Source organism: Alternaria triticimaculans, assembly GCF_023758025.1.
Source record: "Alternaria triticimaculans strain BMP 0046 chromosome Unknown scaffold_7, whole genome shotgun sequence".
Taxonomy (NCBI): Eukaryota; Fungi; Ascomycota; class Dothideomycetes; order Pleosporales; family Pleosporaceae; genus Alternaria; species Alternaria triticimaculans.
In genome coordinates, this window is record NW_026055964.1 from 947,654 (window position 1) to 959,850 (window position 12,197).

Below are 12,197 nucleotides of genomic sequence, written 5' to 3' on the forward strand. Positions count from 1 at the left end.
GTACTACCAACAAGAATACGTAGAAGCGCACCCAATCACAGGCAACATGTCAGCTGTAGGCGCCTAGCGGTGGTACGCATGCAGGCAATGTTTATTTAGAAGTAAATGCATATCAAACCCGGCGACTCTTGCCTCGAACGCGGCAAGTATCACATCTGATTGCTCGTATCCACAGTGCCGTTCGCCACCCGAGTAAAGGCCTCGCTACCGCCCCAATGCGTGGTGACTAAGTGAGGTCAGAAGCAGCGTGAATGTCCATGTCAGCCTTGAGGCATCTTCTCCAGGCTTCGATAGGTTGCCACCCAGCGCGGTTGTTGGGTTAGAAACGCTCGGTGGAAATGTGGGCAGCGACAGTTGGGCGGTCAGCTTGTCTCGCCTCGTGCGGTTGGCTCCTCACACATGATAAATACAAACGCCCCTGCTCCAGCCCCATCGTGCAAAACATCGTGCTCGCACAGCGTGACCGTCTTTGTCCTCACATAGAGTCAGAGGTGAGTGAGTTAAAGAGTGGCGGATGAGGTTCCCGCGCTGACACGCCGCACTTGCTTTCTTTGGATCCCCGCCGCTAACTAACCGCCTTGCCTGCGCAGACATCCCACTTCAACTCTTCAACACCAACTCGCTCGACCCCGACACCCGCGATACCCGTCACCACCACTCCACACACCACACACACACACCGCAGCCATGGCTCTCAAGCGCATCAACAAGGAGTTGACCGATCTCGGCCGGTACGTGACCCATCTCCCGGCCCTCGTGGCTGGCGGCGAGGCTCGCTGTTTTGCTTGCATGGCCACGACCGCATGCGGGGCCCTCAAGCAAGGCCGCAACGCCGTGGCCCTGCGAGAACATGACGAGAAGAACATTTAGCTGACATGATACCCCTAGTGACCCTCCCTCTTCCTGTTCAGCTGGCCCCATCGGAGATGATCTGGTACGTCACTCTCCGTCAAGACAGCCACGCGGCTGGGCGAACGAAAAACCACACTGGACACGGTACTAACAACACGCAGTTCCACTGGCAAGCAACCATCATGGGTCCCGGCGACTCACCATATTCCGGCGGTGTCTTCTTCCTAGCAATCCACTTCCCAACCGACTACCCCTTCAAGCCCCCGAAGGTCAACTTCACCACCCGCATCTACCACCCCAACATCAACTCCAACGGCAGCATCTGCTTGGACATTCTGCGAGACCAATGGAGCCCTGCTCTGACCATCTCAAAGGGTGCGTTACCCGAGTCCCCTACGTCGAGTAGAATACATACTAACAAAAATTCACAGTGCTGCTGAGTATCTGCTCGATGCTGACAGACCCAAACCCCGACGACCCGCTCGTCCCCGAGATCGCACACGTCTACAAGACCGACCGGTCCCGCTACGAATCGACGGCGCGCGAGTGGACCCGAAAGTACGCCATCTAGGCTCTCGAAGCGCAACCAAGGAGCGTCAAGACTGGGTGCGGCGGAGAGCGTGTCTTTTGTCGTTAGCATCTGCGAAAGGGAGGCTAGGATGATGGTTGTTAGGGGCAGACTTTCATGGTAGTGACTGATGGGGGGTTTTACACTTGTACTACGGCATGCATGCTGGACTGGGGTTCATAGCATCTGGCTATTATCACTCTTACCACAACAGGCTCGATTTCTTCTCTGATGTTCGACTTGAGTTGCGTGCTTGTTTGCGATTACTGTGAAGATTGCATGTGACGATATTTTACAACATTGGTAAGCGACTAGGCCTTCTTCGCCTCGTCGCCTTGTCCGTCTACACTATCTTTACTTGTCTGCGGATCCTCTACTGCTGGCATGTCCATACCCAGGATCGAAGACATGGTATCACCATGGTCTAGTATCGACGTATTCTGCGCTTCTTCCTTCAACAGCCGAGTCCTCTCCTCGGCCAGCCTCTTCCACTCCCTATCCCGCTCTTCCTTGGCCAATCGCAGCCTGGCCTCTTCCTCTTCCATCATCTTCAGCGTATTCTCCTCCATATCCTCCTCCACAGAGTCCTTCAGCACCTCTTCGTCTACTGCGTCTACTACACCTTGCCATCCACCCTCTCTAACCTCCTTTGCCAATTGAGCAAGGTCCTTTTGTTCCCTCTCCACCCACTCGCGACCGTAGTTTTGTAGTTTCCTGCGACGCTCGAGTTGCAGCATGTAGGATGTGCCTACGAGAGGGCAGAGTATGGAGGCTCGCTTGTTGAATTTCACGTCGAGGAGGAGGTTCTTGTGGAGATCGCGGAAGGTGGCTTGGACGTGCTTGATGGCTATGCCTTTGCGGCCGAGGTCGTTGGTTTCGTCGGCGGGGTCGCGGAGGGAGAGCATGTACGAGGGGAGGGGTTTGGTTTCTCCGCTCTGTGAGGTGGTTAGCATGGTGCAAGATGTAAAAGGGAAGAATGAGTGGGTGCATACCTGTAGCCGAGCCCTCTGCGTATCCGTGAGGACAGGGTGCTTCGTCTTGTCGAAGAGGTAAGCAGGTTCGATAGACACACCGTGCTTCGTCATGTCGAAGTTGCCCCAGAAGTCGAGGAAGTGGAGAAGGGCACTCGCAGAGTCTTGTGGTGGCTTTGGTGCATGCTTTATGCTGGCGACGACCATCATGAAGAGCGAGTAGGAGCCAAAACCGCCTCGGAATACGTCTGACAAGCCGCGTGTATCGAACATGGTCTTGACTACCCAGTACAGCTCTCGCAGGTAGGGTATCTTTTCCATGTACTCCTGCATGGTGACCCTCGAGATGGATGTATCGTTTGAGAGCACGACCTGCACATCCAAGCCTGATTTGCGGTCCTGCGCGGCGACGAGAGGATAGCGCGCGTGACGAATCGCGGCCAGTAGGTATGCTCCGTTCTTATTGAATACCGTCCAATATAACTTACTCAGAAGACGTGTTCCCTTCTTACGCTCTTTTGTATCTGGCGGGAATTTTGGCACCTGCGCGGGGTCTGACGGTTGCGACTTTAATACCAGCCTGAAGTCTATGTCGGACAGAGGCATGGCTATGCCAGTCCGCTCAGAGCCAAACACCTCGATGTTGTATTTTGGAAGGAATTGTTTAACCTGTCTCTGCACCTGTTCGATGAGGTGCTTCCGCGCGGCCGTTTCGTATCGATCGGGTTGTGTGTATTTGTAGAATCTCTCGATTTCTGAATGCAGACTGCATCTCGACTTAGCACGACATTACGAGTGAGGGTCACTTGGGGATATACCGATCCATGCCTGTCATTGTTGGCTCTCCCTCCATGTTCACACACCATGGAAGCGCGCTTTCTCTGACCTTCCCGACCACGATGGGCCGCACGACTACGCCCTCGTAGTCTTGCGATTTTGCGAACGCGTCCCTGGCAATAACCAGCTGATCCTGGTCCTCGACGTTCGAGGGAGTAGGCATTGTCCGCTTCAGGTGTTTGTTTTTAGCGATCGAAACCTCGACCTTGCTGGACAGCCAGCGCCCTTTGACCGTGGTCATTCTCCTCACGGGCAATTGCTTTGCCTCTGCATTCGGCGGTTCTGCCGCATTGTCGGTGACTACTTCGCTAGCCTGGGTATCGCGAGCGTGAGTATTGTCACCCTTGCTACTTGAACTCGCGCCATCTTGTGCAGCTTCCGTCGCAGTAGAAAGTTGGCGCCGGTCGCGGGGTCCTGGCGAGCCAGGTTGGACAAAGTGCTGCCATAGCGCAAGGGACGGATTGAAGCGGTTATGGGCGCGACATATCAGCCGGGTGCGCGAGAATTGCATTAGGCCCGGGGAGATAACGACGACTCGCAATGCGGCAAGGTGGTGGTTGTGCTCACTCTACACGAATCTTCTGCATGCATCTTCGCGTGCACTATGCCAAGCATCTAGTCCGCTTTGGGCCGTCGAGTCGACGGCGGAGGATGCCAGGCACTCCCGCGGGCATGCTGCATTACCAGTCGCTCTCGTATGCACCCGGCCGTTGGACACGTTTATTGCTAGCCCTGCGTCTGCCATGTCCCATGATATACGGAGGACATTTGTGAAAGCGGCCAGACTGCCCCCAATACCCCACAGGCACTGCAGAGGCCCCAAAGCGTCTCCGTCGTCGGTCCACTTGCAGCACTTGCGCCGGCCCACACCCTCGTCCGATATGAAAGCTGCCTGACATCATATTGACACGCCCAACAAAACTTCGCAGAGCGGTCAGCGAGCGGAGCGCGTGCAGGCGGTAATGGTGCGCTGCTGTCCTGGATGCCTTGCTTGTAGCAGAGACAGTGAGGCCCGAGCTGGTCGGTTCCAACGTCACAGCTATGTTAGTGGGGCGTTGAACCATCCCACCACGGCCAGCTTTTCTTCCCTCATTACACTCGTCGACCTTCTGTGAGCTTCTCGACACACGTGGTGTCTTCTCTCTGACATCCTTCTCACACCACCCTTCGTTTGAGACCTCTAAATTCCCCTCGTTCCGTGACAGCCCCAGCCCAGACCCATTGCGGAGCTCTTTCCTGTGAGACTCGTCCAAGACAGCGACGCAAGCACCAGGTAATTCACATTTCATAATTAATTATTTTTAGTCGCGCCTCACCACTGCATGCACGTAAACATTGCACTGCCTGTCCATCCCTCGGCATATTTCTCACCTGTTATCCTCCACCTCTCATCTTCTCGCCTACAAGTACCTGACAGTTCCATGCAGAGCACCGCCTACGCTTACATCCACCATGGCCCCTCCCACAGATGAGAAGCCCCAGAGGCCGCCGCTCGACTCCCAAGACAGCACACATCCTGCGCTAAACCCCGCAATTACCAACGTGCCAGTCACACCCGGCGTACATCTCTCCGGCAAAACTGCCTACTTCGACGAGTCCACTGCCGAGAAGACGAACAACCTCCCCTTCAATCCCGAGACTGCCACACCAGGCCCCCAATGGAGCGCCAACTCATACTTCTCTGGCCAGCAAAAGGAGGGCCAGGCTAGCACTCAGACTGAACAGGCAGCCGGCGCACAAACTGATGGAGACGTCAAGAGCAAAACGAGCGAAGTACCCGACCCGGATGCCAAGCACGATCTTGCAGACGTAGATCCTCGCGCCGCACACCCTGGTTTGAACCTCAGCGGTCGCGTTATCAGCGCGACCTTTGCCATACCCTATTCAATTGGTTACTCACAGGGCAACGACTGGGAACTGAACCCGCGACGCGGAACCTCGGCCCTTTTCGACTCCTTCTCTTACCTGGCTTCTAGCTCTTCTCCGTGGAACCACGTGCTCGTGGGCTGGACTGGCGAGATCGCGCACGCAAAGACAGCATCCGTCACAGCTACGCAAGCGCCCATGAACAAGGCTGCCGCGCCCATTCCCGTCGATCCAAAGAAACCGACACAAGTACCTCAAGCTCCAAACAGCTTCAGGATAGGCCCAGACGATCGAGCACGATTGGATAAACAGCTCGAACGCGATCACGGAGGCAGGATTGTGCCAGTGTGGCTTGTCGACGAGGTAGATGATGGCAAAGATGAATACATCCTGAAGAACCAGAGCCATTGGAGGACATATGCCGAGCACGAGCTCTACACCCTGTTCCACTACAAGCAGAATGAGCCAGCTGATGGGCGCGCTGCCCGGAAATCGTGGGCCGATTACTACCGCATGAACAAGCTTTTCGCAGACAGGATCCTCGAGGTCTACAAGCCAGGCGACATCGTCATGGTACACGATTTCTACCTGATGCTCTTGCCAAGTCTCCTTCGCCAACGTCTACCCAACATCTACATTGGCTTCTACCTGCACATCCCTTTCCCAAGTAGCGAGTTCTACCGCTGCCTGAGCAGACGGAAAGAGATCCTGGAGGGCGTGTTGGGTGCCAACATGATCGGGTTCCAGTCATACAGCTACTCGCGGCACTTTTCGTCTTGCTGTACTAGGATACTGGGTTTTGATTCGTCTTCCACTGGAGTCGATGCATACGGCGCGCATGTAGCAGTCGACGTGTTCCCCATCGGAATTAACGCAGTCTCCACACAGCGACAGGCTTTTGGCGACCCGGAGATTGAACATAAACTCAAAGACATCCGCGAGATGTATGCTGGCAAGAAGCTCATTGTTGGTCGTGACAGGCTAGATGCGGTTCGCGGAGTGGTTCAGAAGCTTCAGGCGTTCCAGCTCTTCCTTCAGAAGTATCCTGAGTGGGTAGGCAAAGTAGTCCTCATCCAGGTCACAAGTCCTAGCGGAGTCCATACCGATAGAAGTGATGGCGCACAGGAAAAGGTGGTCAACAAGATCTCGGACCTTGCGGCCAAAATCAACGGCACCTACGGAACCCTCGATTTCACCCCGGTCCGTCATTTCCCACAGTACCTTTCCCGGGAGGAATACTTTGCTCTGCTTCGACTTGCAGACATCGGCCTCATCACTAGCGTGCGAGATGGTATGAACACGACAAGTATGGAATACATCATTTGCCAAAAGGATAACCATGGACCGCTCATTCTTTCGGAGTTCTCTGGTACAGCGAGTTCCTTACACAGCGCAAGCCACATCAATCCCTGGGACATGGGCGGAGTTGCCGATGCGATCAACGACGCTCTGAACCAGAGTGCCGAAGTTCGTGCCGAGACTCACGCCCAACTCTACAATCATGTTGTGCAAAACAATGTCCAGGCTTGGTCGAACAACTACCTGAAGCGATTAATGACGAATTTGTCAGCTTTCGATCAAGCGTTCGCTACGCCAGCACTTGACCGGGCCAAACTACTCTTCCAATACCGTGAGGCCAAGAAGCGACTCTTCATGTTCGACTACGACGGCACTCTGACACCCATTGTCAAGGACCCGCAGGCAGCCATTCCATCCGATCGTGTTATTCGAACTCTCAAGACTCTAGCAGCTGACCCTGCGAATGCTGTCTGGATCATCAGCGGCAGAGACCAGGCTTTCCTGGACGAATGGATGGGCCACATTCCCGAGCTGGGTCTGAGTGCTGAGCATGGCAGCTTCATGAGGCATCCACGCAGTCAGGAATGGCATAATCTCACCGAGACGACCGACATGAGCTGGCAGCAGGAGGTCATTGACGTATTCCAGCACTACACTGAGAGGACTCAAGGTGAGCCATTTTACTGTCATCAAACTACCTATTACTAACAGATGATCAGGCTCATTCATCGAACGCAAGAAGATTGCCCTGACATGGCACTACCGGAGAGCGGATCCCGAATACGGTGCATTCCAGGCGCGGGAGTGCCAGAAGCATCTCGAGAGGACTGTCGCAAAGAAGCACGACGTCGAGGTCATGACGGGTAAAGCCAATCTTGAAGTCCGCCCGAGGTTCGTGAACAAGGGCGAGATCGCGAAGACGCTTGTAGAGAACTACGGCGAAGGTAGCGGCAATGCGCCTGAGTTTGTTCTTTGCATGGGCGACGACTTCACGGATGAAGGTATGTGTTGCACTTGTGGCTGCGCTTTCCACCCGCTAACATCATCAGACATGTTCCGATCGCTGCGCCAGTCCAAACTGCCCACTGATCACGTCTTCTCGGTCACGGTTGGTGCCAGCTCGAAGCAGACGCTGGCCAGCTGGCATCTGCTCGAGCCTTCGGATGTCATCTCTGTCATTTCGTTGTTGAACGGATCCGCAGACGCAGGCAATGTTGGCGCGATTGCTGTGGTCGATGGCACGGTCCCGGAGTCTCGAGTAATCGCATGAGGTCATGGTCGGACAATTTCAACTGTAATGGAGCACGGAGCATGGTGAGGCTATAGATCTACGGTATGCGGCATGGCGATCCCGGGATTTTTTGGGCATCAAGTTTTGGAGAAGCAATCAGATCCTATGTCATGGTGGTTCTCATTGTCCTACGAAAAGAAACGTATCTGTTGCTGTGATCGGCCATGCCGATTGCTACCCGGCGGATGAATTGTGCTGCACGAGGATTAGCAATGCGCCCCTGGGACGAGCGTCGGTTGCCAAGGCGGTGGCGCCGGCACGTTCTGGGGTCTCGCCCAAGACCCCTGATTACCACGTGAGACCCTGACTCGAGAACCGGGAACCTTTGGATGCGAACTCTGGGAAATCCAGGGTTTTGGAGCCTTCGGAGAGGATTCCGCGACGGCTATGCTTACAGATTGCCCAGCTGTCAAGCAAGTAAGCCGCTACACCCCGCAATAAAGAATATCGATGCAAGCAAGCCGCGCAATGGCGAAAGCGGTCCACGACTCACGAATCCGCGACACGGACACGATGGCTTTTCTAGGCCTGGTATGTTTTGGCTTTCGGCTCTACTAACCCCAAATCATGCAACTTGGGATTCGAGAACTGCCCGCGCATGAAACCTGGAACGCCTAGCAACTGTCCCGCCCCAACAACCTATCCGAGCGAAGGCCCTCCTTCCTCTTGGAACTCGCGTACCGTAGTCGTTGATCCCGTCTTTTACCAGCCATCCGTTCCTTTTTCATCACACTGTTCCCCTCCCGCGCCGCATCTCTACACTCGTTTACCCGCTATCTACCCTCGCATAATCTGAGCACCAATCTTACAGACGTGAAGCGCATTATTATAACATAATTCGAGTACCTGGTCCGACCTCAATCCGATACGGCATCTGCAACAGCGCAGCAGGGAACTAGCCGGCGAACACATTGCGACATCACAACCGTGCCGTATCTACGATCCGCCTCTCCTTGGTATTCCTTCTTCGACACAGACACAAACACAATATTCCTCGGCGCGCGGCACAACAAACTTCACACAATACACAATGGGTCTCATTGAGAAGATGCAAGCTCGTATGTCTTACCTCGCTTCGTCCCATCTTACCTTAGCCCCGAACCTTCACACCTGCGACAGTAGACTAACAAGAACCCAATCCAGGCCTCGAGCTCTACCGCCTCGAACAGCGTTACACACGTCGCGAGAAGCGCACGACCTTTATCAGCGAAGCGCAATACGTTGACGGCGAGTACGTTTACGCCTCGGCTCCTTCCTCGGCAAACTCGTCCACCACCTCAAGTAGCAAGCGCTTCAGCAAGATGCCTTCTACTATACGGATAAAGGAACTGAGCCGTATGGGAACTGGACGGTCATAGATGCTCCTCGGGCGAAGCTGCTCCTGTACCTACGGGTCGACAACTATCGATGGATGGACACCTATCTGGTCGGACCAACAGAGAGAAGACAGCGTCATAGCCTACCGAGGAACAACGTGCCGTGCATGACACCTTACACGGCATCGCAGCACATGACGTATCCAAAGCCTTGAGGATGTCGCACAAGAACACACACACACCACGCGCAAGCAGAAAAGAAAGAGGAGACGAGACAGACCTCGCAAACACTGCGCAAGCGCAAAACATAATCATTAACGCAACGACATTTACGCCAGAACAACCATCGACGAAAGGGAAATAACGGACTAAAAGTTTCTTCCATCATCATGTCAAGGTTCTTCATTCTTTACACCCACATTTTCCTTTTCTCTTACCATCTTATCGAGACTTATCAAGTCATGTTTGCGACACAGTTAGAATACCCCATTGGTTTCCAGAATAGATCTGGATATGCATCAATACAAGTTTATGTGCAATTGGTTGTGTTGGATCATGTGTTGTGTGAAGGTGTTGCGGATGAATTGAATGGTTGCCAAGGTCACCCTGCAGATGCGTAGGGCGTGCGGACCAGACTGCGCATGAGAGTGGTTGGGAATGGGAGGGATTGTAGGCGTAAGGCGTGTGGGCGCAAGGCGTGTGCGGATAAGGTAGTATGTTGCAGATACGGGAGTTGTATATTCACTTCTAGTCGACGCGGACACTACTCATCAGGACAACGGCCTTCTGAAAGCAAGATCTATTAGGACATCAGCAAGTACAGTCAATTAACACCCTCATCGCATTCTCCCTTTACATCTGGTCCACGTACCGGCAACCGGGAACATGTCCAACGACCCCATCGAAAGCACACCAACGACTGTTGCTAAACCAAACAACCATGGCCTACCCACACGAAGCGCCATTGAAGAGAAGCACATCCCGCAGCTCCATGAAGATCCTTTCGTACTCTCCCCAACCCTCCCACCCATGGACAAAGGAAAACACGCCTGGCTCTTCCTCACCGCAGCCTTCGCCATCGAATTCCTAACCATCGGTCCGTCCTGTCCCTCGTCCCTGAACAAACAAACAAGCAAACAACACTCCCACCCCTGATACTGACACTGACCTCTAGGTCAATCCTTCTCCTACGGCCGCTTCCAATCCCACTACACCACATACGCCCCCTTTGCCTCCCTATCATCCTCCTCTTTCGCCGCGGTAATCGGCGTCTTGAACCAATCTCTCATCCTCATCTTCCTGCCCCTCGTCCTGTATCTCGCGCGCCGGAAACCGGGCTACACTCGCTGGATGGCCACAGTGGGTCTTCTCGGTTGTATTGTGTCCAACATAGCGAGTTCGTTCTGTACTAGCACGACGCAGCTTGTGTTTACGCAGGGTGTGCTGCAGGGCGTAAGTGGGAGTGTAGCTTTTTGCCCGCTGTTGGTCTTTGCGGAACAGTGGTTCGATAAGAGGAGAGGGTTGGCGTTTGGGGTTATTGGCGCGGGTGGTGGGTGCGGGGGGTTGATTCTACCCCTCTTGATCAACGCGTTGCTGGAGCAGGTGGGATATCAGAGTATGATGCGGGTTTTGGCTGGTGTAATGTTTGGACTAGGCATGCCGTTGGCGTGGTTTGTTAGACCGAGACTCCCAGTCACGGATATCGATACTGTGGAGAAGAGGTTCTGGAACTGGGAGCTCATCTGCTCGAGATCTTTTCTTCTACATCAACTTGCTAATCTTGTTCAGGGCGCGGGGTACTATCTCCCTGGTATTTACCTCCCTTCTTTCACCCGCGAGGTGTTCGGTGCATCAGATTGGTTGTCTACGGCTTCACTCATGTTACTCAATGTATCCGCTATGGTCGGTCTTACTATTATGGGGTACATGACCGATCGCTTCAACTCACGGGTCTGCATTGCGGTCTCCGCTACGGGCGCTACTCTCTCCGTCTTTCTTTTCTGGGGCTTGGCTACACACATTGCCATTCTATACATGTTCTGCATCTTGTTTGGTTTGTTTGCCGGCGGCTTTCCAGCAGCGTGGCCGGCTGTTATGAGGGAGATGGCGAAGAAGGGCGAGTCGAGGGGGATGGAACATGTGGATACCATCCTCATATTCTCGCTGTTCTGTCTTGCTAGGGGAATTGGGAATATTGTTGCCGGGCCGATGAGTGAGGCACTTGTTGGCGGAATGCCTTGGAAAGGAGAGGCAATTGGGGGCTATGGAAGTGGTTATGGCGGACTTGTTGTTTTCTGTGGGCTGAGTTCGCTGGTTAGCGGGATGAATGCGTTGTGGTACCATTTGTTGTAGAGGTCTCCGATTTTGGTGGAGCAACGAGCATGTCTTTCTGGACCAATAATGTGCACATGCATACAAACTAGAAGGAGTGTAAGATATTGCCCTGCTCGTACAGTGTTACGCTTATGTAACGTACGGTTTATACGCCACTCTATCTCAGATACTGCAACTTCGTAGCCACATGGTATTTCATAGCCGTATTACAAAACCAGTAGCCTTGCCGCATGGTATTCCTCCCGCAATTCTGACCGACCGGCCGCAAGTCCAAAAGAGTGCCATTGTGCGAAGTTCATCCACTGCAGCCTCGATCCCGCTAGGCCTGCAGATGTACAGTATGCTAGCAGTGCAGAGTCACGTAAGCAAGGGAACCACGCCCTGTGAACACCGATCACTCCAGTCAGAACAGGGCGAAAAAGCAAAAAGACAGTGCATTTATTGTCATTGGTGGTGTGCGACTAATCGCGGGTGGGCGGACCAAATATGACCTGCATTGCATGAAGCTGCAACGCTAGTAGCAGAGGCAAACCTGTGACCATTGACACCCACGTAGTGACCATGCGAACCGAGGACGATGGGGGAAATTACTGAAAGTAGATGATTGTAGTGATGGAGTATATTGCGCTAAATAATAAGGACATTGGCGTAGTTTTGCTATCGAGTACGCGTGTGGCTGGCTGCTGGGGGGGTATCATCCGATCTATAGGTATCTTGCGCAAGTGAATGGGAGTGGCCCCTGATCTCTCTTCCCTTCTAGGTGGTGACTCCGTTTGCTCGAAAGAAAATGATGGAAGAAATGAAACCCAAATGTGGACCAACGCCGAGATAAAAGAGGCCCGCCACCGTAAAACTCCGTTGAA

The 12,197-nt window shown here is 53.8% G+C and overlaps 4 protein-coding genes across 4 annotated transcripts; 3 read left to right on the forward strand and 1 right to left on the reverse strand.

The window, feature by feature from the left end:
* Nucleotides 1-687: 687 nt before the first annotated feature.
* Nucleotides 688-1,423, forward strand: UBC1_2 (Ubiquitin-conjugating enzyme E2 1; the record flags this gene model as incomplete). Its single annotated transcript, XM_049366309.1, has 4 exons — nt 688-731; nt 889-934; nt 1,014-1,227; nt 1,284-1,423. The coding sequence occupies 4 exons, from the start codon at nt 688-690 to the stop codon at nt 1,421-1,423; spliced, it is 444 nt and encodes a 147-aa protein (XP_049222035.1).
* Nucleotides 1,424-1,731: 308 nt separating this feature from the next.
* J4E78_005693 (uncharacterized protein) lies at nt 1,732-3,594 on the reverse strand (the record flags this gene model as incomplete). The annotated part of the gene is made up of 4 exons (XM_049366310.1): nt 1,732-2,355; nt 2,413-3,157; nt 3,210-3,541; nt 3,586-3,594. The coding sequence occupies 4 exons, from the start codon at nt 3,592-3,594 to the stop codon at nt 1,732-1,734; spliced, it is 1,710 nt and encodes a 569-aa protein (XP_049222036.1).
* A 1,086-nt stretch (nt 3,595-4,680) lies between these two features.
* On the forward strand, nt 4,681-7,663 carry J4E78_005694 (uncharacterized protein; the record flags this gene model as incomplete). The annotated part of the gene is made up of 3 exons (XM_049366311.1): nt 4,681-7,063; nt 7,113-7,394; nt 7,443-7,663. The coding sequence occupies 3 exons, from the start codon at nt 4,681-4,683 to the stop codon at nt 7,661-7,663; spliced, it is 2,886 nt and encodes a 961-aa protein (XP_049222037.1).
* A 1,051-nt stretch (nt 7,664-8,714) lies between these two features.
* J4E78_005695 (uncharacterized protein) lies at nt 8,715-9,042 on the forward strand (the record flags this gene model as incomplete). Its single annotated transcript, XM_049366312.1, has 2 exons — nt 8,715-8,742; nt 8,828-9,042. 2 exons carry the CDS (start codon nt 8,715-8,717, stop codon nt 9,040-9,042), a joined length of 243 nt encoding a protein of 80 aa, XP_049222038.1.
* Between the last annotated feature and the right edge of the window lie 3,155 nt (nt 9,043-12,197).